At 43.7% G+C, this 27,142-nt stretch overlaps 1 protein-coding gene across 1 annotated transcript; it reads left to right on the top strand.

Annotated features, from left to right (window-relative positions):
* The first annotated feature begins 796 nt into the window (after window positions 1-796).
* Window positions 797-26,806, top strand: lmtk2 (lemur tyrosine kinase 2). The gene is made up of 14 exons (XM_075453287.1): window positions 797-1,299; window positions 7,580-7,713; window positions 7,885-8,038; window positions 8,180-8,256; window positions 8,545-8,663; window positions 8,967-9,054; window positions 13,393-13,523; window positions 18,799-18,883; window positions 19,974-20,095; window positions 20,624-20,773; window positions 20,890-23,875; window positions 23,948-24,080; window positions 24,172-24,402; window positions 24,523-26,806. The coding sequence occupies exons 1-14, from the start codon at window positions 1,197-1,199 to the stop codon at window positions 24,549-24,551; spliced, it is 4,542 nt and encodes a 1,513-aa protein (XP_075309402.1). The 5' UTR covers window positions 797-1,196; the 3' UTR covers window positions 24,552-26,806.
* The last annotated feature ends 336 nt before the right edge of the window (window positions 26,807-27,142 follow it).

The following is a 27,142-nucleotide window of genomic DNA, read 5'->3' as shown; positions in this document are numbered from 1 at the left end:
GCGGACACAACAAGAAACACAGTAACAAGTCAAGACTTTCCAACATTTTTTTATTGCTGCGAAATCTAGTTTTCCAATGCTGTTATGATAGATGGCATAAGCAAAACATATAGAAAGTATTCTCAGGAAATTCAAAGCCTTTCCCCATTTTAATTATATTCATCTACATGTGCCCAAATTAAAGAAAATACTGTGCACTTTAGCACTTCACACACACACACACACACACACACACACACACACACACACACACACACACACACACAGTATCTATCTATCTATCTATCTATCTATCTATCTATCTATCTATCTATCTATCTATCTATCTATCTATCTATATACATACCCTAAACAGCTATAATAACAGTACAGTTTGCCATTTTTTATATACCGTATTTTTTTAATATAAAGTCCATATAAAATGGACAGGAGGAATTGGGCGGGGAAATCCATAGCAAATAGATCACAAAGCCGGAGCCAGTATTCGTGCAACGGTCATAGTATCCTGTCAACCATAGAATTTGTAGTTTATGGTTGGCCGTAAATCCAGGAATAAACATTTTATATAGGCATGTCATCTTCCATTGCGTGCCTCGCATGGTTGGCAAGTGATTTGATGGAAAGTTGTTTTTTTTCATCTTCCATACAAATCACTGGTTTTATATGACAAATAATAAAACGCGACGCTGATTGGCTCTGCGGATTTAATGTAAAGGCATTCTTCGTTTGGATTGGTTTGAAAAAATGTCAATTATTCGGAGTTTTACGCCTCACTCCGTGATGTGACGTCGTACAGGAACATGGCGCTTTGGAGGAGAGGTGGTTCATGATAGTCAGGGCTATCGATACAATTTTCTCTTACTGTGTTCATTTGATTAATGTTAGGGTATATTCACCAAGCATGATAGGCCGTGAAAGGTGATCGCTACTTTTGTCTCCATGGAGCACGGAACATTAAATGTCATAGCGGTGTTCGCTGTCGTCAGCTGAAACTGTTAGCCTTGACATGCTAGCTGAAGCTAGTTAGCTGGCGAGTAGCTAGTTGCTAAACAAACCGAAAATATGCTTCTATATGTAGCCTACACTGACGTAAAATCGGTTATCAATGATTAAGAAACTTTAACCAGCATCATATTAGCTACTTATTTAGTACAACGATTTCAATTGGCTAACATTTTGTTGGCTAAGCCTGGAGGATGGAGATCCGCCATGGATCTATGTTGTTGCTGGCCAGTGGTATTTTTCTGTCGGTGTTTTGGCTGTCTGAAGGTTTCCCTCTACAGTATCCTCATAAATCAGGTGAGACAACTGATGGCAAGTTTTTACACAGCGAAACGATGCATTGTTCATGTATAATATATCTACAATTTATAAATGTTTTTGGAAGCTAGCATTTGCTGGAATGGGTAGTTGTTGCAGCTAAAGCAGCTAAAAGCTAACACCAACTTGGATGTATCATAATTCTAATTGGTAAAGATTATTAGACTTAGTCATCGAGTTACCAAGATAGTAATTCTACTCTCTGTCAAAGTGGAAAGGTAAATATATAACAACGGAAAGCAATCGTATGTCAATGTCACGATTCAGCTAATTATTAAACCGGTAAGCTAGTCATAAACAGACTTTTCCTCTACCTGTTCTCGGGGGGGAGGGGGAGTAACTTTTTAAAGGGAATTCTTTAATATTGACTGATATTTAACTGCAGGTAACCAACAACTTAATGTTGCACTGCTTATTGTAGCGACAGAGATGTTCAGGTCCAGTGTTGACACTCAGTTGGGTCCACAAATATTTGGACACTGGCCAGTTTTCAGAGTGACACACCTGATGAGTATGTTTACCACATATTATCAAATTTCTTCTTGATTATGATCGTCAAGTGTGAATCCTCCTCACAAAGTCTTCACATCAAAATTGCATAAAAAAGTTTATGAATTACAGCTCATCTATGTTAGGAACTTCTTCTCTTGTGACTAGAAGTCTCTGAAAAATTGGCAAAGGTTGATTCCTTTTGTAGTTCCAATTTCTTTATCAGTGAAGAAGGTAGGGCCGCATTGGGGTGTGATTACCAGCATTTTTGCCTCACAACAAGAAGGTTCCTGGTTCAAATCTCAGCTGAGGCCTTACTGTGTTGACATTGTATGTTCTCCCTGGGTTTAGGGTTAGGGTTAAACAGTCATAGACGATGGATGGATGAAATTAAGAAGGCAAAAGTACTTTACTAAAAGTCTGGCATTTGTATGTGTGAAATTCAGTGCAAGTGAAACAGTCCATCCTTGAAGAAGAATTACATATGGAGGAGAATTGGAAACGTGCGACATCACATGCAAAACACATGGAGACAGTGTGATGGTGGGGGCATGTGTGGATTCCACTGGAAGTGGGTCACGAGTTTTTATTGGTTATATAAGTAAAGGAATCTGCTGGTTAACTTAATAAGCAAGTATGAAAGGGTATATACCGACTGGTCTGATTCATGCAAATGCAGCTAAGATGATGATTGAATCATTTACAGCACACGGGGATAATGATCATACAGCATTCAGCTAACAGCCCAGGAGTTGCGTTACACTACGCAAAAGACTTGAAATATTCAACACTAACAAAGTCTTTCACCTTATCCCTTCTTAATTGAACTTACATTTCACTTGCTGAAACCGCTTTAGTCAAGCTTTGGCAAAGGATAACAAGGGAGGAGACTGATTCTTTGGTTTGTGTTTGCCAGACTTCAGGCAATTATTAACGGCAAAGAGTTGTCTGTAAAATGCTAAAGAAAACATTTGTGGTAAATGCAAATTTGCCCAGTACATCTTAAATTAGTGATTCTTAACCTCTTCTTGACTAGCATAGCTATTTCCTGACCCAACCGAATAACCAGCTTCATGGTACAATTAAGTAAGTGTTGGTCCTGAAGTGAACCTTGGGTTATGTCTTTGATGTTTGTAGTAGTGCCGTGTTTTACCCGGATCAGGAGTCTCATCACAAATGTGATCATTCTGTTGTTATTGACTGAATTGAAAACTGTAGCTTAGTTTAGTTAGTTTAGCTTATTTGTCAAATGTTGCATTGATTAAAACTCTTCTAATGCTGATTTATTAAACTCGTTTGAGATGCAAAAATAGATTATAAACAATTCGGCGTCTTATGTCTGATTTTTAATATTTGTGTTTCATATTTTGGCCATCTATTGAGGAATAATGCAAACAGTCTACTTACAACTTAAGAAATAGCTAGAAAACATTGAGGTTTTCACAATCCTTTGATTATTTTTTGCTATTTACAGTAGCTGAATCGGTTGAAGCAATAATGGTGAGTTGCATCCCTGTTTTTCTGAACACTATAACTCCAGTTGGAAGCTAGGGATTTGCTTGAAGTGTTTTCCAGACTCTCATTAAGAGAGACTCGGTCTCCTTGGCTCCTTTTGGTATTTTGACACGCTTCCGTCTTTGAAATGAGTTCATCCTAAAGTGAAAAGGCTGTAGGGTGTGTCAGTAATGTGTAACCACAGCATATTCCAATCTTATCAGCTCCAGTCAACGATAAGCACCAGTGTTATTCACTTTATCTTGGCACAGCATACTGGAAAGAAATGTTAGAGTATCGGCTCACTTTTTATGCTTTTATTGCATGTCAACCTGCTCTTTGGTCTACATTTACCGATGTGTACAGATGTGGAATCAGAAAATAATTCATTGTTTTGTTTTGATTTCAGTTGAGGAATTTTGGATGAGGTCACATGGAAAAATAATAGCTACAGTAATCGCTCCCAAAGTCATTTTTTCCACACCTACTGGTTACTGTTTGAACCTTGTTAAGCATTAATGGAGCTGTGTGAGTTTTATAGGGTATAGTCAGGTGATATTGGCACATTTAGTCTTTTAGACATGGCAGACATCGGCAACAACCCTTATTTATGCACACAGGGTTTTTAACATTTTTATAGTACGCTACAAAGGAGATTGCAAGTTTATGTGGCCACAAGTTAAACATGTAGCAGGTTCATACAGTGTTTTTGAGTTATACAGTGGAAGTGCGCGACAGATTTGTTATTGAAAGTGACCAAACACAACTTGTAGATAATAATCCATCAAGAGAAAAACTGCCATAGGTACTGGCTCACTCTGATACCATGGGCCATTCCTTTGATTGATGAGGATCTTCACAGACTGACAAATCTTGCACCATCCCTCACATATCAGTCAGAGAATGTGCTTTCTGTCCCGTCTATAAACGAGCACAGACATCCACTGTTGTGAACGCGGTCGGGCAAAATCTGGGGAAAAAAATGGGTCAGCTCCTCCTTGGCTCGAAAGCCTAATGAAATATGCAGTACAACTGAAATAAGACATGACAGCTCCCTGTCGTACCAAAAACCGGTGTAGTCATTTCTGTGGCTCCTGCCAAGTCATGATATGACCCCATGACTCTAATAAATTTTAATTCAGGAGAACTCATCCCATGTAGAGCTGCTCTGTGAGTCCCGCATCGCCTCGCACCCTGTTGCCCTGCTGAAACAGACAAAGGGCGTTTCCATCAAAGAGCTGCCTTCAGTTTGGGCCACATGTTTTTCACAGGATTGTTGTGAACTTTAACTTTAGCCTTATTAAAGCGGTTTGAAGTTCTTTTTGAAGTTTTGCTCCTGCCAGTCGCATATATCCAATTTACGAGCTGTAGTTCTAGATGGATGACATTTTGATTAAAAGCCACATATTTTCTCTGGCTGATCGAAACAAAGCTGCTAGTTTTAGGAACATCATTGGCTTGCGTTTCATTGTCATGTCAGAGATTCTTGCCAGTCGTATTTCGTCTCTGTATCGTACTGTGATGATGACACCCATCCATCCAGGGACAGGACTGGATCGTTGGCTGAGATGGTGACAACACGGAGATGCTCCAGATGCTCGGAACGGTAAATCTGTGGAGCCATTTGGCTAAACTGTGCAGAATATGCAGGTCTTAGATTTCGATTTCGCAGGTGTCTCAGACGCAGCTCTGTCTTGCCAACACTGTATGTGAGAAACTATGGGTTTGTTTATTTATTGATAGATTTATTTGATTGTAATAAATGTCCTTTTACGATGCCTGTTCCAGTCAGACACTTATTGTGGCTCATAGATTGCTCCTCCCATCCCCATGTGCCATGTTGGTGTTCTGTGTCCTGTCCAGAGGTCAGTACGTGGTTAGGATTAACAAGCCAAAGGATTCAGTGCGTTTTGATTGTTTCATAATCTCAGATCTTTATGTGCAGACAGACACTGCCTACAGTGGCTTTGATTGATGCTTGTTAAGTAATTAAATATGCTTTGGCTTGGCTAGTCATTCTTTCGAACCCTTCATTTGCACTTAAATCACAAACCTTCAAATACACGAGTTCAACAGTTTGAAGTGCCTGTGTCCATTTATAGCAGCATCCATTGGGCCAGTGTCTAGACCTTGGATCTGTTCAATCTTTAATAGTTTTGCTCCTTCATTTTTCAGCCCATACAGTTTGTTTTGCAGTGTTTTGCTCAGAGGTAAGGTCAGTTAATAACAATGGCCATGGTGTTGATGCTGATTAAAGCTCCCTTTGACTGCTGCTGTTTTAAAGTTGGAATGGAAACTCCATCATTTCGAACAGGTTGGATCATACCTAATGATCCTCCCTTAGTTAAAGTGATTGCTGCTCAACCTTTGAGCTGATTGGCCGTGCTGGCTGGATACACAGTGACGCCATCTGACTTGACCTGTCTGCTCTGTAAGACCACTGCTCGGCTCTTGCCCCGGGTTTAATCATCAAGCCCTGAATGTTGGAACCTCCTTTGACTGATTTGTAATGCTAATGCACAACGCTCATCAGTAGCACTGATCTTTTAATCACGGATTAATTTTTTTAACCGCTGATCTGATTAACTGCGGCAGTAATTTAAAGGTTAAATTAACATCGGCTGATAATTTCATGTGGCTCTTCAGCGCTCCCTTTTATCCGACTTTGCACTGGGCCAGTCCTTTATGAAAGGAAAGGAGATAACACTGTTGTTTTAATACAGTTAACTGGGGTTCATGTAAATAAATATGAGGACAGGAGGTTGTTTTGAATTCTGATTCTGTAGATTTATATAAGCTATGTGTATTTATTTTTTGTATTGTTACATTTGTTGGAAGGCAGTGTTTGGGTCAAGCATGATGTTGCCCTGCATATAAAAGGATGAGTCCCGTTTACACTCGGGGACACATCTTTTTGATTTAATGCTGGTTTCAAGGCCACCTTCATCTGAGAATTTGTGAATCGAACGAGGACCGTGTGAATCAGAGTTGAACTGATTCAGCTATGGAAAAAGTGGTATTGGTGACACCTTCTTGTGGGCTTGTTGTCTTAATTTATTTGGCTCACACTTCTGGCAGAAACATGAAGGGAGTTTGGTAGGTGTGCATTCTTTCCGGCAGACAGGATGCATCTGACTTGCTACAACCAGTCGGTGACAGAACAAGAAGGGGAGAGAATAGGAAGGAGTGTCTCGCATACCACTCTTTGAGCACTCCCCTTTAGTCTCTCACACACATCATACCACACTGAGATTTAGTGTAATGGCCTAAGATTATGTTTGCATTCATTCCGGTGCCTTTCAGGCGCACACAATAGTAAAATAATGAGCAAACAAAAAAAAAAGGGCATTCAGCGAGTCTTCCGTTGAGAACAAAATGCCTATCCATGAAGGATGACTTTTATGTCCTTTGACTGTCCAGTGACCACTAGTCATAACTGTCAGGTGAATAGGTATGAATGAGCAGTGACATTCGGGGAAACAAGGAGGACATGATGCAAGGAAAGACTTGCAGGCAGCCAACAAAGGAGTGAGCTTTTGTCAGAATAGCAATCGGTCTTTGAAATACACAGGGCCAGTCTTTTTTTTTTTTTTTTTTTTTTTTTAAATCTAATTTTAATATGTAGTGTTGTTGGGTGTCATCACTACAGATATACTTGAAATTGGGTATCAGTTTTGCCGAAGTAAAAGGCAGTGGCTCCTAATGTCTGTTGGCATTAGCGCATTGAGCGAGCAGTGGGGGGGTCGCAGGGCTGCCGTCAGCCCCGACGCTTGAATTGCTGGGCCAGCAGCATCCTCACTTAAGAAGAGCCACACCTGCTTTAACGGCTGCTGCACTCTCAGCTGCTAATTGGCCTGCGGACACCCCCGCAACTGTCTCTCTGAATCCCTGAGGGGGTGGAGGTTGGGTGGCCTGGACTGAGATAATACACTTACTGTCCCTGTTTAGACTCTTTATGTGCCTCAAATGATGCCCAGCACAGTGTTACTACTCGGCAAAAGTCACAAGCAAGCGCGAGAAGTTGCTTCATAAGAGCTGCGCGGTTTATTTTCGTTTGGCTTGAAATGCACCTTTTGTAGTTGCTGGATCTAAAAGAAGAGCCAAGCACATCTATCATCTGCTGTGCTACTGACAAACGCGCTGACGTTTCTGCTTCCAATTCGACATGTCAGGTGTCAGGTGCCTCTCCTCTGTTGTCCTCAGGATTCCTTTTGAATCACAGCTACAGATGTGAATGATTCAGCGTGTTTTTTTTTTTTTTTTTTTGTCATTTCAGGTGGAAGCACTCCGGACACTTTGTCTGTGTCTCTCTACCTGTCCCTGGTGGTGTCATTGATGGTGCTGGTGGCCTTGGTGGTGGTGCTCGTCAACTGCGTGACCTGCTGCAAGGAAAGGGAGATCAACTTCAAGGTGAGTCGTGGCCGGCATAGTTTTACATGACTTAATGGATGCACAGCGGGTGGAGGGAATACGATGGATCGTCTCTGAATTTAGTTTCAGCTGTAAAAGATATGCACTGGTAATTCTGTCAAGTTTGTCTTCTTCATGATGACATCCCATTTGTTATTTTTGTTGATGTAGGAGTTCGAAGACCACTTTGAGGATGAGATCGACTTCACTCCACCGGCAGAGGACACGCCCTCTATGCAGTCCCCAGCTGAGGTGTACACCCTCGCTGTGTCCCCTGTGCCCCTTCCTGGACCCCCACATCTCCAACCTCTTGCCAGCATTACAGGTCAGACAAACACGCACCCACGGACAGATTCATTTTGTCTCCTGGTCATTTTTGATAAATGCAACGGTTTAGAATATGACCAATAGATCTTGAGCAGTTAGGCCAGTCTTGATTAACGTGGTTTTCTGTTTGGTTTGATAGAGGCATCCACCGGCTTCCAGGTAGGACGTCACAGTTTGAGTTACATCCAAGAGATTGGCAGCGGCTGGTTTGGCCAGGTAAGATTGTTTTTCTTTCTATAATAAATAAGATCATCCTTTAACCGTGCGGTACGAAGGGCTGCGGGATGGAGATTTCGCTGCTTATCGTGCGCTTCATTCTAAGGGAGAAAAGTGATCAAATGTAGATGTTCTCAGGTATTTTGTAATAGCACCCGAGACCACGGTCAGAGGAATAGTTACGATATAGCCAGATTATACTTTTAAATTTTTTTTGCTTGGTTCTCGTGTAGTTTAAAGTTTTTGTGTTTTGTTTTTTTTTGTTTTGTTTTTTTTTTGTGCTGTCAGGTCCTTTTGAGTGAAATCTACACAGACCCGGGTGGAACCAGAGTGGTGGTCAAGGAGTTGAAAGCTAATGCAAGTGCCAAGGAACAGAATGATTTCCTGCAGCAGGGGGATCCATACAGGTAAACAAATAAAATAACCCCTTTAACTGAGGGCTATTTTTGTTTTTCACTTAATTTTTATTGATGCCTTTCAAAAATAATTTTAAAAAAAATGCAGTAAACATTCAAATCCTTATCTATTAATGATGTGTAATATTCCCCTAATTTACTTTTTTCAACATGTATGTGTGTGGGGAATGAGATGCAAACAGTAAATGTGGTCAAAATAGACGTATACATCACTGTACTGTATGTATTTTCTAAAGACTGCCCTGATAACCATGACCTCCAAATCTAAATCCTGTCATTTAATTGTGTCTTCAGAGTGCTGCAGCATCCAAACATCCTCCAGTGCCTCGGACAGTGTGTTGAGGCCGTTCCCTTCCTGCTCGTTTTTGAATACTGTGAAATGGTGAGTGACGGCGCGCTCAGCGAGCATGTGCTGATGCACTTCCTGCTTCCTGTACTTGTGCTCTTTAAATGAGAGATTGCTGTAGTAACTAGTGTTTCTGCTCCTTCTTACTTAGGCTACGTGCCCACGACAACGCTCTGAAGCATAAACGCAGATGTCCGTTTTTTTCCTCCACAATTTATCTGCGTTCTCACGAGCGCTTGGGGGTGGATATCTGTCTATCCATGGGAACAGGGAAAACGTATAAAACTCATAAAACTCGCAGTTTGCCGATGTAGTATGCACGCCCCGGACGTAGGTGGCAGTAGCAACAATACCTTTGGTATTGTTATATGAGTTATATTGTTATATATTAATAAATATGAGAAATGCCTGTTTTGTGGCTACTTCCTCCGCGTCAGTTGGAAGAAAATGGCGAAGCGCGGCAGCAACAACAGTACGCCTTCAAACTTTGTTTGGACAGATGATGAGGTCCAGTTGCTCCTGAACACGACACTGAACTACAAAGCCAGGAAGGCAGTGGATAATGTGGATTGGGAGAGTGTCCAAAATAAAGGTAGTGAGATATGGGAGTCGTTCATGGAGAACTACCCACTTAACGTGTGCAAAAAACGCACTTCTGCGTTTTGAACTGTTTCTACGGCGACGAGAGGTTGGATCGTTTACAAGATCTCCACTTTGGAGGGCGTTTGCGTTTTCTTCGTTTTGAACTCCTAAAAACGCCGTCGCCGTGTGCAAGATAGGCACATCTGTCGAAATGTTCTGCGTTTATCTGTCGTTACCGTTGTCTTGGGCACGTAGCCTTAGAAAGCTGCATTAATTGAGAATTCTGAGATTTGGCTCTTTACAGCGTGTGCCAGCACTCACATATTCACAGGGCAAGGCCCCTTTAAATACTGTCCATTAAGCATACACAGTTGATCCGTCTTATGTCCCATCTGGACCGAAGGCATACTCTCTCAGTCCCAAGTTAGCCTTCCTTTCTGCCGTCACAAATTGAAGTGACTCAGACGTGTTTTTTTTCCTCTCACGGGGGTACCTGTTTGAGGAGCTCTCAGCCTCCGCTGATGGACATATTTTCAACACAGACGGACAGACGTGCAGTCCACAAAAGACAACAACTCAGAGCTGACAGTCTGCATGATCAAATGTTTATTTGCTAGACGTCGTCTTGAACCAGAAAGGGAGGAGGCGTCATCAGAGGTCACCTGGATGAGGGAGAAGCGAGAAACCAAAGCATCTCCCGTAGCGCTCGGTTTTACAAAGCAAGGTTTTTTTTTTTTTTTGTCCGCAAAAGCTAATGAGGCCTTTCCCACGTCAGAGCAAAAACCCAACAAGAGGAAAAATAAAACCACAAGGCACCTATGTTTCAAGTTCCATATGTAAGCAAAGCTAAAACAGATAGTCGCTCGTTTTGCAGGAGCTGTGCCAGAGGTGCGTTCAGCCTATAAGACCCCATCACGGGCGCTGATTGGTTCACTCTTTTTCGAGCTATTCTGGGTGGACCAGGTATTGATGGAGGGGGGCTCCCTTTTCTTCCCGCCTCCAGTCGCCGTCCCATAGCTACTGTAAGCTTGGGACTTCTCACATTCCCACCTCGCAAAGTTAAGCAACAGGCTCCATTTACACTCCTCTGGTGTCAGCTCTGCCAGTTGCTGTGTTTGTGCATTTTTATGGCCAGCACCTTGTGGTTATCGGCGGCTGTTGAATGCAGTCTTAAGTAAGCTATTGCTTTTTTTTTTTAGATGAAATAAATAAGAATGGGAGATGAAAGAAAGGAGAAAGGCCAATTCTGGATAGTGTGTAAACAACTGTGTATATGAACTCTTTTTTTTCTGTTAAAGATGCCTTGACTATCTCCATCGGCACCTTGCCTAACTTTGTTCTAATTTGATGACATCTGGCTGGGTCCAGCTTGACTTGTTGTGCCAGGCATTACGTAATCTTGTTGGGCTGGGGTATTGTCAGCTGCCCAGACCTGGCAGATGTCCTGGCATTGTGGTCCTTCTAGCCAGGTCCCATAATCTCTCCGACAGCACATGGACATGACTCAAGGTGAATGACTTGCCACAAGTCATTAAGGAGGAAGGGAAGATTCTGTATGTTAAAGGTGATAATGTGTGAGGTTAGCACAACTGATTGATGCCCATGCTTGTTATCCCTTGTCGGATAAAGATTTTTTTAGCGCTAGATCTAAGCGGGATTTTAGTTTGTTTGACTTGAAGATAGAAGTGACACTGAGGTACCATAGCAACAACTATTGAAGCGCTTCTGTTTGTGTTTAAAGTAAAAGATTACCCGTCTCTATCTTGTTACTACTTGAGGCCAAGTCAGTCAGTCAGATACTAGATATCCTAGCGTGACATGCGACTCTGCAGCTGTACGGCGAACGAGGTGAATCCCAAAAAGCCGGGAAAATGTGACGTCTTCTCCGACAGCGACTTGATTAACTGTGTTTTTTCCGTCCTGTATCACCCGTGCTGGGTAACCCTGACTCAAAGAATTTTGGAAATCGGAATACATCCAGCAACTGGTGCAGGGGCATGTCGCATACCGTAGTGCGTGAGTGACAGCTTGTAGCACATAGATCTTCAGCGTGGTGCCTTTCCAGGACATTAGTCAGACCCTTCTCTAGTTCCAGACAAGAGCCAGCTGAACTCCTTCAGTTATTACGGTTGTAAAAGGAACAATCGGTGTATTCAGCGCTGTTTTTTTTTTTTTTGTTTGTTTTTTTTTTGTCACCGTCATGTCATCTTTAAGTAGAGATTAATAACTGTGGTATGCCGTTATGTATACTTAACATTATAGTTAATCTTTGATCTCCTTAGACTAATCTGCCTTTTCAAAACTGGCAAACTCGTTGATTACACTTCTTGGCAGCTGTGTTTGTCCTTAAAATAAAATAGCCTAACAGTAATAAGACTAAAGCTTGTTCCCAGTATCTACAACCATTATGCTGGACAATCACCTAAAATATCCAGATTATTATTATTTTTTTCTTTCTTCCATAACTTGATCACATAGCAGCTGAGCTCCACTTAAACGAGGCACAGTCTCGTTATTCCCTGGCCAGATACAAGGCCTAAATATTTTGGCCCTTCACACTTTTGTTTTATTAACGGCAAGCTGGAACCCAAACCTAATCACCTGCTGCACAACGTCCACAAATAAAGATGGCTGCAGAGTATTATTTACCATACATTATAGCGCTTCAGTGAAGACCCCTTCTAAGATCTGTGTGGGCTTTTTTTGTCCATTTATGTGTGTGTGTGTGCAGGAACGAATGTAGCTGAGGCAAACAAATAGTGCTTACATAAGATGACTGCTCTAAGCGGCTTGTAAAGAAATGCATCAGGGAAAAATAAACCCTTTTGAAAACACACGTTCATATGCACAGCACCCCCACACGCAGAGATCTGTGTGTGACCCAGCATTTTGGACAAAACGCCTCAGTTTATGCGGCTCCTGCTTGTGTACAGTATGGTTGTAGTTGCTTGCTCCTCAGTGAGGCTGCGCTCTGCTGGCTACTGGGGAATCTCCTTCAGTCTGCAGCGAACACGATCTCAGAAACAGCTTAGACCTCTGTGCTTTGCCCATTAAACGGGAGTTAAATAGGATTGTCCTCCCCACCGTAGTACAGTATAAAGTTATGTAGAGACACTTTGTCAGCCCCACTCTGTTACAGCTTGCTGATTGACAGCCACACATGCGTTGTGAATTTGCACACAGCTGAGGCCTTGTTGAAATTAAAATTTACTGTCTTTTTGACATGCCATCTAGAGGTTAACTATCTGTTCCCAGCACGCTAAATGATTGAGTTGCCACTGCAGTTCTGATTTGACCTTTTTTTTTTTTTTTCTTTTATCACTTCACACTTGGATACCTCTTGTATGTTATGTTAAATTGTAATATGTGCTCAAAGCGCCTTGTCCTGCTTCTGTCACAGGACACCTTTATTTATTAGTTTTGTAATCTTGTTTATTCATGTATTGGCTTTTCTTTCTCCCTCCACACTCAGAAACGCTACCCAGCAGTTTATCTGCCTGATCTGATGTGGACTCTTTTTATTTATAAATCACTGTGACACAGCACAGAGGTCCATCAAACGGTGTTACCCTTATTTGGTTTTGTCACACATCAGCAGTGAGAAGTGCTGAGAAGACAAGACATGGGGGAGTTCTGCTGCCCCCATGTGGCGCTCTCTGCACAGTGCATTTAATTAAGGCTTGCTGTTAAATTCTCCCTTTCGCTTCAGTAAAAATAGTTCTCCTCCGGATTTGCTTAATGTCCGTTGTGATATCGATGGGCTAATGGCGCTGTGTGTGTTTGTCTTTGCAGGGGGATTTGCGGGGCTACCTGTCTCAGCAGGATTGGATGTTCAGAAATGCTGAGTTGCTGCCGCTGCAGAGGATGGCCTGTGAAATTGCTGCTGGTGTCACTCACCTTCACAAACACAACTTCTTGCACAGGTAGCACTAAAGAACTGCAACACTAGAGCAAGCTCACCGAGTTTTGATCTACTAACCTAAGCAGTGTGTTTTTCAGAGCCGTGCTGTACCTCTCAGTGACACGAAACACAGAAATATTGTGATTTGTTTCATTGAGTTGGAAATCCAAACCGCATTTCCTCAAAAAAGGAAATGTAATGCTGAAATTACACGGTTGAATTGCATCTCCGAACATCATGTAAAATACAGTCATTGCCGTTTTTTACGACTGATTCAAGCCACTCTGTACGATAAACAAATAGTAATTTAACAAGGTATGTAACTGTCATGTGGTAAGTACACAGTCGTAAACGTATGATTATGAAGACGTAGGTCTTCAACTGTTAGTTTTACCTATGTTCTGACTGTCCACCCAGTGTCAGGAGTACCGGTGTTCTCCAAAAAAGGTTTGTACAGCGGAGAGGCTGCATTCCATTCTCATTTTTACCTCAGGGAATGCTGGATGTCTGACTGCCAGCCAGCAGGGCTACAGGCTAGTGCTGGGAATCCAAGGCTTGGGGGTAACATACGATGCTCAGCTCTTCGGCTCTATTTTGCATGCTCAGAATAAGCTCTGACGGTTCCAATTACACAGCTCCCATGCATTGCCACAGTGTCAGCTGTCTGCTGCCAGAGGGATATGATGATTCTGCTCTTTGCATGTAAAAGGATATCCTCATATTGGACGTTGTGTTTAAATCCTTGTTACAACTCGGAGGGAGCTGTACAGCTTCCCTCTGTTTGAACTAATTTAGCTCGTAAAAATATTTCTGTGACACATTCAACCAGAATAAAAAAAAAAAATCCCAAAAAGTCAACTACATGCTGGCAATACCGTGAGAGGCTGCTGATGGTGCTTCAGCACAGGCACCAAACCTCTTGCTACGTGTGCTCGTGTCCAAAGATGATGCCTCAGCTTTGCAATCCAAGGGTCAGAATGTGGGCCTGCGAATCAGCAAATCCACATATGTTTTTATACATTTTTCGTTAGTAACTGGGGAAAGTAGCATAATTTAAAACTTGGGTTTATGATAAGTCTACAGTTGTTTTCACAATGTGGACTTGATTATAGATTATTAAGGTTATTTTTTAAAGTTATTGCCCACTGGCAGCTAATGACACCACAATGACTTATGTGCGAGGGGGAATATAAATACATATATAAAATATCCAAGGAGGGGGGAGTTTGTTGTTGGGCTCCTTGCACCTGTCACTGGTGTTGTACTTTGTCACATCTTAGGAGCGCTGATCTTTTGAATGCAGTCTGTGGTCTACAATTGGTTCCAAAAAAGATCTCTTTGCGGCCAGGACGACTGGTTTTATTGCCTTTTTCAAGGACTTTTAATACAGCCCTTCCGACGGAGCATAGTTTATTAGCTCCAAAGTAGGTAATGGAAATGAGCCTAATTTCCCATGAATGAATTTCTTTTTGCAACATTTCCAAAGTTTGCTTCAAATTGGTATTTGGATATTTGTCAGCCGTGAGCTGCTGAAAAATTGTCATCGTCCACTGTTGTGTTTTAATAGAGCGAAGCAGGGAGGTAGCAACAGTTACAACAATTACAGCTCACACTCTCCTAGGGATGTCTTCACAAGTTTGGCACATCAAGGCTCTGGGGTTTTTGCCAATTCATCAAGGCACACCCATTTGGCTCCTTTAAGCTGGATGGTTCCTCCTGGTGTACAGTGATCTTTGAGGTCATACCACAGTCTCACTTGGATTGAGGTCTGGGTTTTGACTGGACCGTTCCAAGACAATTAAATGGTCCTCTTGAACCACTCGAGGATTACCTTTGTAGTCTGCTTAGGGTCATTGTCATTTTGATCAGTGAACTTGTCCCAGTCTCTTTTTTTTTCCTGGAAGACTTTAAAAAGAAAAAAGAAAGAAAAAAAAAAAAGCTTTTTCTTTAGAATTTTCCTTGTTATATTACCACCCACCATTCGTTTCAACCCTCCTCATTTCCTGAGGCACCTGACTAACATTGGCACGGTAAGACGTTGCTTTGTTGTGGGATGGTGCCTTGGGATAATGGGTTAGCAATACTGGTGGTGATTTTCTTAATGACCAGAAAGTTCAGTTTACTAACTTCAGCGTGTTTCCCAGTGTCCCCGATGCCTTTTGCTGAACTTCAAATATGATATTTTTTGTTCTTTTTTTAACCTTATCAATTGCCACTTTTTCCTGACTTTCATGTCTTTGTGGAGTGTGGCTTACAGTGATTCTGCTGACAGACACTTTAGTCCCTGCTGTGGAGCTTCGCAGCAACTTCAAGGTTACCTTTGGCCTCTCTGTTACCTCCCTAAATAATGTCTTCCTTGCCTGCTCAGTGAGTTTTATTGGCCTCCCCGTTCTTAGCAGGATTGTTGGGACGTCGCATTCATTCCATTTCCTGATAATGAATTTAATGTTGCTCTGACGCTCATTCGGAGGTTTGTTACTTTTTCTATTTTTCCATTTCTCCATAACGTTGCCCTCTACCTGTTTGGAGAGCTCCTTCAGAACAGGTGCTTTGTTTTCTAAGATCATGTGACACTGGAGTTGCACACAGGTGGGCTTACCTGAACTTATTGTGTGACCTCTGAATTTCATCGATAGCAGCAGATCTTGATCTGGGGCTTCAAAAGAAAGGTGCTCAATACATTTGAACGCACCATTTATCAGTGTTTGATTTTATTTATTAATTTATTTTTTTTATATCCATCCATCCATCCATCATCTTCCGCTGGTCCGGGGATCGGGTCGCGGGGGCAGGAGCTTGAGCAAAGAGACCCAGACGTCCCTGTCCCTGGCCACTTCCTCCAGCTCTTCCGGGGGGACCCCGAGGCGTTCCGAGGGTCCTGGGTCTTCCCCGGGGCCTCCTCCCAGTGGGACGGGCCCGGAACACCTCACCGGGGAGGCGTCCAGGAGGCATTCTCACCAGATGCCCGAGCCACCTCATCTGACTCCTCTCGATGCGGAGGAGCAGCGGTTCTACTCCGAGCCCCTCCCGGATGACCGAGCTTCTCACCCTATCTCTAAGGGAGAGCCCAGACACCCTGCGGAGGAAACTCATTTCGGCCGCTTGTATTCGCGATCTCTTTCTTTCGTTCACTACCCACAGCTCGTGACCATAGGTGAGGATAGGAACATAGATTGACCGGTAAATCGAGAGCTTCGCCTTCTGGCTCAGCTCCTTCTTCACCACGACGGTCCGGTGCAGAGCCCGCATCACTGCAGACGCCGCACCGATCCGTCTGTCAATCTCCTGCTCCATTCGTCCCTCACTCGTGAACAAGACCCCGAGATACTTGAACTCCTCCACTTGGGGAAGGATCTCATTCCCGACCCGGAGAGGGCATTCCACCCTTTTCCGGCCGAGGACCATGGATTTGGAGGCGCTGATTCTCATCCCAGCCGCTTCACACTCGGCTGCGAACCGCTCCAGTGAGAGCTGAAGGTCACGGCCTGAGGACGCCAACAGAACCAAATCGTCCGCAAAAAGCAGAGACCCGATTCTGAGGTCGCCAAACCGGACCCCCTCAACGCCCTGGCTGCGCCTAGAAATTCTGTCCATAAAAATTATGAACAGAATCGGTGACAAAGGGCAGCCCTGACGGAGTCCAACCCTCACAGGAAACATGTCCGACTTACTGCCGGCAATGCGGACCAAACTCTGACACCGGTCATACAGAGACCGAACAGCCTGTATCAAAGAGTCCGGCACTCCATACTCCCGGAGCACCCCCCACAAGAGTCCCCAAGGAACACGGTCGAACGCCTTCTCCAAGTCCACAAAACACATGTAGACCGGTTGGGCGAACTCCCATGCACCCTCCAGGATCCTGCGGAGGGTATAGAGCTGGTCCACTGTTCCACAGCCAGGACGAAAACCACACTGCACCTCCTGAATCCGAGATTCGACTATCCGTCGGATCCTCCTCTCCAGTACCCCCGAAAAGACCTTACCAGGGAGGCTGAGGAGTGTGATCCCCCTATAGTTGGAACACACCCTCCGGTCCCCCTTTTTAAAGAGGGGGACCACCACCCCAATCTGCCAGTCCAGAGGCACTGCCCCAGATGTCCACGCGATGCTGCAGAGGCGTGTCAACCAAGACAGCCCTACAACATCCAGAGCCTTGAGGAACTCAGGACGGACCTCATCCACCCCCTTCCTACTTCCTACGGGCTCACCACCCGTGGGAGGGGCCATGGGGGTCGGGTGCAGTGTGAGCTGGGCGGCAGCCGAAGGCGGGGACCTTGGCGGTCTGATCCTCGGCTACTGAAGCTGGCTCTTGGGACGTGGATTTTTTTTTTATAAAAAAAAACAAACAAACAAAAAAAAAAAAAAAAACTTTGATCTCTTTTAATTTTATCCTATTTTTGTAGGTCAATCACATAAAACACAAACGTATTGTTTTAGGTTAAAGGTTCATCCCTCTGGAAAACTCCCAGAGGGATGAACATAGATCATTAGTCGCAATGGGATATTTCCTTAAACACGACATCACACATCCACTGAAGACGCAGTTTGCAAGTGCACGAATGTTTCGTGGTATGAAAATGATCACCACGTGCCGTCTATTACCCTCGCAGGGTTAAAATGTTGAACTTGTTTCACCGCGGCCATGTTGCTACATGTTAGGCTGTTGGCCAATAGCAGTGGACGGGGGGGTTCAATGTGCATCTCCATTTATGTTCCAGGGGTTCCGTTGGGTCTTACAGTAGCAGGGCCACGCGCACACAGGATTCTGGTGTCAGCAGAGTTTGTCATTTGATGGTTAAAGGTTAATGCTGCAAGGCTAAAGAGAAACCAGAGCTCGCCACTTAGGTCACTGTGAATGAACCACCATGTGTTTGTTTTATGTGCTGATTTTCAGAGCTTGTTATGCTCCCTCCTGGCAAACCAACAAAAAGGTTGCATAGCATGTGTTTCCCCTCGATAAACTACCTAATGTTTGTGTACACTTCAGATGGGAATAGCCCCTGTACGAGTATTGCTGCCATGTGTTGAGCAGAAGGAAGTCTCTCTTGTGCTTATTTTAGATAATATAAATGCTTCTATAAAATGTGTATGTGACTCTGGCCAGACTTCCCTCTGTCTGACTCTTGTGTGACATCACACTTTGGGTTTAAAAGCAAATGATCCTCATTCATATTTATTTCGGCAATAATTCCAAACCTGTCTGCCTCCGTGAGAGATTTGGTACTTGTGGTCCTTGTGAAACGTCTCATCCATTCAGTGAATCGTGTTGATGTTTTTCCTGTGTGTTTTCACAGTGATTTGGCTCTGAGGAACTGTTACCTGACTGCAGATCTTACAGTCAAAGTGGGAGACTATGGAATTGGACCCTACAGATACAAAGTAAGCAGAAAACTTCTGTTCAATCTTTTTTTTTTTTTTTTTTTTTCTGATGACAATTTTGTCAGTGTTCTAATTACAGTAATAATTGTGATCTTTGGTATAGTTAATCCTGAAAAATCTCTAGAAATGTCAAAAGCCACAAAATTGTTTGCGGCGCATCTTGCTATTTGCACACAACTGTGCTTTCCTGTAGTTTTTGGTCCGTTATGAAGTCCATCCATAGTCCATCCAGGATGAGGGAACCGTAACGGCACCAGTATGATATGTGCTCTACAAACGACTTGTTCCCCGATTCGTGCCGTTTCTTCATGCAAACATTTGCTTGCAAATGTAAGGGCGACTATTTCAAGGTCCGCCCTGGTTCTGCGAGGATTATACTGATCCCCCCCAAACTACTCTGATCAGCTGAATTTAAACGTGCTACATGCCAGCACCGGTAGTTCATGATCACATGATTTAAAGGGGATAATTTGACTCAAACTATTGTTTTATTGCTAATGGAACGAAACCTTGTTGACATTATGGTTTAGTAAACTGAGAACCTTAACTATAGGGTCAATGCTTTGATTTCACGGGAATGTCAGTGTTCATCCTCTGTGTTCGTTCTACTGTACTTGCAGTTGTTTTACCGTCTTAAGATGGTTGAAAACTACTCCGCTTTATATAGTAAAGACAAGTCTGGCTATTTTTACCCAGCCCCAGATGACCTAACAGAAAATAAATCTTAAGCATCAGATGCCGCACAGGTTTCCTTTGATTATCTATACGTGCCAATTCATTGCAGAATCTCTGTTGTCCTCTCTGTAACTTGACATGCCGCATATGTCCTAAGCAGTTGTCTGCTGCATTCCTGAAATACTGCTGATCTGTCAGTTAGGGCAGTCGGAATTTAATACTCATAAGATAAGGTCACTCGGTGAAGCTATTTCTGTAAAGAAAGTGGAGGCAATGTCGGGGTGCCCTCCCTCAACAAGACATAATAAACAGCTAAATTTCTCCTTGTTGTGGTGTTTTTTTCTGATTGAGTTTGTGTTTCCAGTCGTGTTTGAAGTGTTTCTCATAAAGCTTCGCATAACCCATGTGTCTGTAGGAGGATTACATCATCACAGAGGATGACGTGTTCGCTCCCCTTCGCTGGCTGGCTCCTGAGCTGGTGGGAGAGCGCCATGGGGGTGTTATCACGATGGAGCAGACCAAGCAGAGCAATGTGTGGTGGGTAGAAAACATCAGATTTGCACTGACGCAAGAGGACATTTTCAAAAAGCCGTAACACGTAGTGTGTAACATCTAAATTGATCTATCGGCAGGCAAGTTTGTTCATTATACCGTAAATGTGTGTTACCTTTTTCATTCATTAGTGTGGAATCCCTGAATGCAGTGTACAGTGTGCACTCAGTGCTTTTGCTCATTTTTTCCCCTCTTAGAAGCATAGAACTTAAGGCAGGATCTGTCCAAACAGATTGCAGTTTGCAGTTTGTACCACTAGATGTCACTACATCCAACACTCACCAAATTTTAAAAGTGACACTCTTGAGGCAGAAGGGAAGACTCTTAAGTTAATATCCATAAGTTTAAAAATCCTTTAAAATTTGTGATGGTTTATATTACTTATGACAGATTTTTCCTGCTTGAATCCTATTTGATTAAAAGTACATGCACATAAAAGGAATTCCAAATGGAATACAGTAAAGCGGATTGCTCTGTGGTGCTAACATCTGCTTCATTGTCACTTGTCTGTAGGGCCTTGGGAGTCACTTTATGGGAGCTCTTTGAGAAATCGACTCAGCCGTACCCGCATCTGTCAGACCGGGAGGTTCTCAATCATGTGATCAAGGAGCAACAAGTCAAACTGTTTAAGCCACAACTGGAGCTTCCTTATTCTGAACGATGGTGAGTCTTTGGAACATTTTCATCAGAACAAAGGGCACTGTAAAATAAGCGTTTTAAGCATTGTTTAAATGGGTTTTGAGTCTGAAAGAGATATCCGTTTCTCCGTGTTACTGCAGGTTCGAGGTCTTGCAGTTCTGCTGGCTTTCCCCGGACAAACGGGCGACAGCAGAGGAAGTTCATCGCTTGCTCATCTATCTTCGAATGCAAGGCCAGAAAGACATGGAAGAAGATTTTGACCAACGCTGGGATACGCTGAAGCCTAACCCATCCACCCGACAGACCACTGTCAGCCATTCGTCCTTTCCGATCTTGGACCAGTTTGCTGACGACGCCCTGCGACATGAGATTGATGAAGTTCTCACTGTCACAGAAACGAGCAAAGGCCTCAGCTTTGAGTACGTCTGGGAGGCAGCCAAGCATGATCACTATGACGCCAACCATGGACGTTCGGGCATGGACACAACGCTGAACTACCACAGCATGTTCTTCCCCGTTTCCAGGGAAGACATCCAAGCCCATTTCCCTGATCCTTTAACCAGGCAGGCTGGAGCAGAAAGTGATAACACTTCTTTGGAAATTCCTGGGATTGTACCAGTGTTTGATGCACAAAAGTCATCTAGTGGGAATGAATATTATATCCAACTAGAGGATCAAGGGGAGAGCACTGTTGGGGAACATGGGAGTAGAGGACAAGATTTTGTTGTCCTTCAAGATGTCCGTCTGGATGAGTCTAGCACAGATGCTGACTTTTTCCACCAAAGCATTGACTCAAAGGATTCATATTTACCAGATAGCCACATCTGGTCATCTCTTGAAAATGACAGCCCATACCACACCAACATTTTCACCGAAGAGGGGTCCAAACACGAGGACTCTCCTTCCTGGAGACAGAACGTTATGGAGCTCCCGGAGCGCAATGGGAACCCTTTCTATGACGGGGTCCAAGAGACGAATGCAAATCAAAGCTACGGAGATTCGTTTTTAGGGGACACCTCTCGTCTGTCTGTGGACAGAGAGGGGAAGAACGCAGATGGCAAGACGCTTCTCAATACTGAGAAACTCGTTGATAACTACGCGTTTCTCAGAGACCAGAGCCTGATGAAAGAGGGCTCTAGTTTTTCAGCTCCACAGCAGAATTTCCTTTTCCCCGGCTTAGTCCACGAACCAGAGGAAGCATTCAAAATGAATTCTTGGGATAACTTTGAGTTTTTAGGCAGCTTAAATACAGCAGACACACACATACAACCTGCAACAAGTAGCACATCATCAAGATACGAACTTTTAGACTCTCCAAGTTCCACCTTGGGGCGGTTAAGCCCTTCTCTGGTAGACAACGAAACACTGGTGCCTTCGATTACAGTAGTCGCGGACGATGACACAAGCAACCAGCTGCCAGTTAGAAATGGCTCTTCCACTGAAGACCTCGGTCTGCTGCAATCCTCAGACAGAGGTGTAGACTCTGGCTTTGATTCTACCTCAGAAAGGTTCGAGGTTATCATTAGTGAAACTGATGGTCCCACCCTTCCATTATCTGACAGTGCCACTTCAGACTCATTGTGCACAGATGCCAATATTCCCAGCATTGTAGAGGATCTTGCTGCCTCAACTGCCAGTGCTCTCCTAATGGGATGTAAAATGCCAGAAAACCAGCAAGCTCAAGCGTTGTCTTCAGAAAACGGACACAACGAAGACTTAACAAGTAATGATCTGTTGAGTGACCTGATTGAGGACGCAGATATAGAACTGGAAACCACTCTGTCTGATCATGAAGAGTCCTACTTGGAAACCAATGGGCACGCTCTTGTTAAATCCTCTCTCCTGGTTTCCGGTCCATCTTTGGACCAGATCAGCCAGGACAGTTTACTGGAAGACAGCATGTCCACCACTGTTCCAACTGTGGACAATTCAGCTGAGACGCCCGACTCTTTGGACTCTCTCGACATACAGAGGTTCGGAGAGCAGGGAGAAGAGCTGAGCGCTCAAATAACCCGACACAAACTCCAGCCTCCATACAAAATATCAGACAGTGGGTATGAGACTGAGAACCTGGAGTCTCCCGAGTGGAACTCTCAGCCGAATGACAAGGACTGCTCCCCGGTTAAAAACGGCACGAGCATTACAAAAGAAGAGGAGTCCGAGCTCACGGCTTCGGCAAATTTGGTTCCGCCTCAAATCGTCATCTCTGAAGTAGAGTGTGTAGAGGATACCGACAGCGAGGATCCCAGTGAGAGCCAGCAGCCAGATGATGTAGCTCCTGCCGAGGAACCCCAAATGGGCAGCAATTACAGAGATTCTGCCTACTTCTCTGACAATGAGTCGGAGCCCGAGAAGAAGTCTGAGGAAACGACTGCTGGGGATGCTGTCGAAGTTCCATGGCTGAGCAACGCTGGAGCGCCCGCGCTGCAAGCCTACAAGGAAGGAGATGCTGGAACTTTATTTTCTCAGCAGGAATCCTCTCCGGCGGAAGGGTTGGTGCAGGCTGAGAGTGGAGAAGCAACTGATGCCCGTGTCGAGGTGGTACCTTCAGACGTAGCTTCAGATATCACAGTGAAACATGAGAGTGAGGTGATCGGCCGTAGCGAAGGTGAAAATACACCAGAACCCGGCGAGGGCACGTTTCTCAATCAGTTGAGCCCGCTGGAAGATCCAGAAAGCTCCCCGCTGCCTTCCGCTACCCCATCAGAGCCGGCGCGCGAGACAGCAGCTCATGCTAAACTGACCAGGATGAACGCCAGCGACTGTCATAAAATCAAAGAGCCGCATACAGAGGGGCGTTACCTCGGGAGGCGAGACGGTTCCGGGCCAGATGGACAGGAGGATGGCGTGGATGCTGATGAGGAGGATGAGAACAGCGAGGACTCCGACGATGACATGCGTGCATACCAGCTGCACGACTCCAGCTCAGAGAGCGAGGACGAAGTGGTGCACACGGTGCCAATTATCGTCTCAGACGAACCCGTGAGGAACCTGAAGAGCTTATTGAAACCCACGACGCTCAGAATCCAATCATCATCCTCCCCGTCTTCTGTGAGGTGGAATGCAGAGAACTCCAGAAGAGCGGTTTCTTTCTTTGATGATGTCACCGTCTACCTGTTTGACCAGGTAGAGCATCAGTCTATAGTTGATTATTTTAATAGGTTTATATGGCCTTCATATTCTTTTTCTGAATTTTAGGAGACTCCCACCAAGGAACTGGGCGACTACTCCTCAGGCTCAAACAGTCAGGTGCCAGATCTCAGCAGCCCCGTGTCCACTTCCAGCTACCTGAACCGCTTCGCTAACTCTGAAAGCTCAACAGATGAAGAAGGTAATGCAAAGAACCTGCAGATTTGTGCAGCCGCTGCACGTTGGTATGTTTGTTCATAAGATGGTGTGACGTGTCCATTAAACGCTCACAGGTGGTGGTTTCGAGTGGGACGATGACTTCAGCTCTTCCGCGCCCGCCTTCCTGCCCAAGGCGGACAAAGACTCGGTCTCTAAGGCCGTTTCCTCTCCAGCCTCTGCAGTAGGACGTGTGCTGGAGCCCAGCTGGAGCAGCTCCTCAAACTACTCCCGTTTCTCCATCTCGCCGGCAAGCATCGCCAGCTTCTCTCTTACACATCTTACAGACTCCGACATCGAACAAGGGGGTAAGTTGAGCACCAGTGGCTTAAAGGAATTAATACCACTCTAACGTCTGTGTGTCTCAAAGCTGTCTCAAAGTGTGCTTGTCTCGCATTAATGTTTATTCCTCTTTTTGTTCACACCAGGAAGCAGCGAGGATGGAGAAAAAGACTAAACCGATAAATGAAGGGATCGTTTATCATCGCACTACTGAGAAAACAAAGCTGTGCCTCCTTTTTTTGAGAGCAGCTGAATAGGGACAAAAGACAAGTTTGTGGAGTGCTTCTCTCAGGCGGAACTGTTCTCTGTGAACTTGGCCACAAAACTAAAAAAAAAAATCGATTTTGAGCAAATAACACAGACGAGGCCCAGTCCCAGTCTGAGCCACATCACCTCTCCAGCTCCATCTGTGTGTGGGATTTCAGTACAGTGCAATTACAATTTATGGGGGACACACACGAAAAAAACAACACAAGTAAAAGTGGAAGGAGCTTCTTAATGTGTGCTTTAAAGACCCCTCATGCACATTCCAGGTGTGTGGCTGCTTCCTTTTGTTTCTGGTGTAAGAGCCCGCCCACACCGGGACTTATGCTACACCAAAAGAAAAAAACCAGTTGCTGTTGAGGTTGGATTGGTGAACTGAACACACCGAGCTGGCAACATAATCACTACAACTGAACAGGAATAAGCTCTTGGATCTCATCGGCCATGCAAATGAAAATCTAAAAGAAAAGCTTGATCTGTAACAAATTATTTAGCATCTTCATGTGGTGCGATTATTTCGGTGGTTGCCTCCTTTTTTTTTTTGTTTGTTTGTTTGTTTGTTTTGTTTTGGGTAACTTCCTGTTGAGTTGAATCATGATCTCCTAACTGGAGATGAAACCACGTGTGGAATCCTTCTGTAGCAGTATTCGAATAAAATAGGATCGCGAATGTGGATGCGCCATCCGTGCATCGGGTGATTGTGCAATTAACAATCTACAGAGGTACACACTGTATATTCCTTTATGTTTGAAAGGAACCTTCACAGTAAGCTGACTCATGTTTTTGAGACGCGTTGTAGGTTAAGGATTGCTCTTATCAGTCCTCACAAGGTTGACCCAACTGTAAGACAGTTGTGAATGAGAACATATTGTTAATTGTTGTTTTTTTTTTTTTTTGTAAAGCTTTATTTTTTTCGACTTGACACGTGCAGGAAGCTGTTTAGATTTTGTCTTGATTACTTTGTCGCTGGGTCTAATCGCGGTGCCTGCTGATGCTGCATAGACAGCTGCTCTCCGCTTAACACTACAAAAAAAAACTCAAATCGCACGTCGAGTGGGACTGTGAAAAGAAAAAAAAAGAGGAATGAAAATCAGAAGATTCTATTTTTAAATGTCAAGATGGAGAGATGTCGCGAGCTGTTTGTAAACAAATGTGCAATGAATTTCATGAATTAGTTAAAAAGTCGCGTGTGGGTTCAGAGGACGATCTGGTGACCTTTCTTCTCTGGTGTGCAGGGACTTTGAGCCTCGTGAAAACTCACCACTAGAACAACAAGACGAAAGAAAGAAAGAAACATGGCTGCTTTTATAATCAGTGTCATGGGCAGAGTTGTATGCCTTTTTCTTCTTTTTTTTTTTTTATAAACTTGGGATCAAAGATGGCAATCTCCTCCTGAAAAGAAAAAGGAAAAAAAAAAAGCCAAGTTGTCGAGATGTTTGAGCATTTCATCGCATCATTTGAAGGCTGCGCAGGTGCGATCGGTTCCTGCGCGGAGGCCTGATGCGAATCGTTCTCGAAGAGGATGTGCTTTCACCCACACGTCTTCATGTACAGCTGTGGCGTTTTGAAACATTGGAAACTGTAGGTTGTACAGTTGCTGTATGGATCTCTCCTGACGACTCGAACACCCTGGATATGTTGTCACTGATAACAGTTGTACTTAACTTGTAGTAGATAGCCGCCCGTGTCACCTGCCCCATCCAGACGGCACCGTATCTTAGACAAGGTTAACTTCTGTTAAAACCAGCAGCCTGTGCATCAGTTAAACTTGAACATCTATTTAAGGAAATCTTTTATTGAATACAGTATACATTTGCTTAATCTTGCACATTTGAAAATTGTAACTTAATGTTGAAATGTTCTGATGTGTGTGTGTGTGTATATATATACATATATATATATATTATTTTATTTTTTCCTTTTTCTTTGGTCTGTAAATGGGAAATGATGTAACTGAGTTAAAGGTATGAGGTTTCATTTTGTAACTTAAAGCTGAGTGAAATCGGAGGAACATATCAGCTAAAAGCATCTAAATTAAGACGAAAAGCAGATGTGAATTCATTCTGTCCTTTAAACCTGTAGATTTTAAATATTTTTACTTCATATTGATCATGCTTAGTGTAATGAATGAAATGTTTCTAATTACACTGTTTAATATGAAAATAAATGCAAATAAATTCTAAAAAAAAAAAAAAGTTTGTTTCTTGTTACCTTTTCAGTCGTTGACTGTTGAAAACAACGGTTGCATTGGGATCCAAAATCGTTTTCAACATTTAAAGTCACGTGTTTGCATTAGCAGTGCAAATAGCCCTCCATGAACGGTGGCCAGACAGAAGCGGCTCCTCACAAAATGACACGAGAGCCAGCTGGGCACTTGAATTGCTTTTAAAGCCAAGAGGGGCCACATTCTTTGATCTGAAAACACAAAGGTTGAACTGTTTGGCTGCTTTTCCCAGCAGTGTGTGTGAAGGCGAGGTGCTGAGCATCGTACACAGAAACGCC

Source organism: Odontesthes bonariensis, chromosome 21 (assembly GCF_027942865.1).
Source record: "Odontesthes bonariensis isolate fOdoBon6 chromosome 21, fOdoBon6.hap1, whole genome shotgun sequence".
NCBI classification, from domain to species: domain Eukaryota; kingdom Metazoa; phylum Chordata; class Actinopteri; order Atheriniformes; family Atherinopsidae; genus Odontesthes; species Odontesthes bonariensis.
The sequence above is the reverse complement of the archived record's forward strand: the minus strand, read 5'-3'. Positions and strand labels throughout refer to the sequence as shown.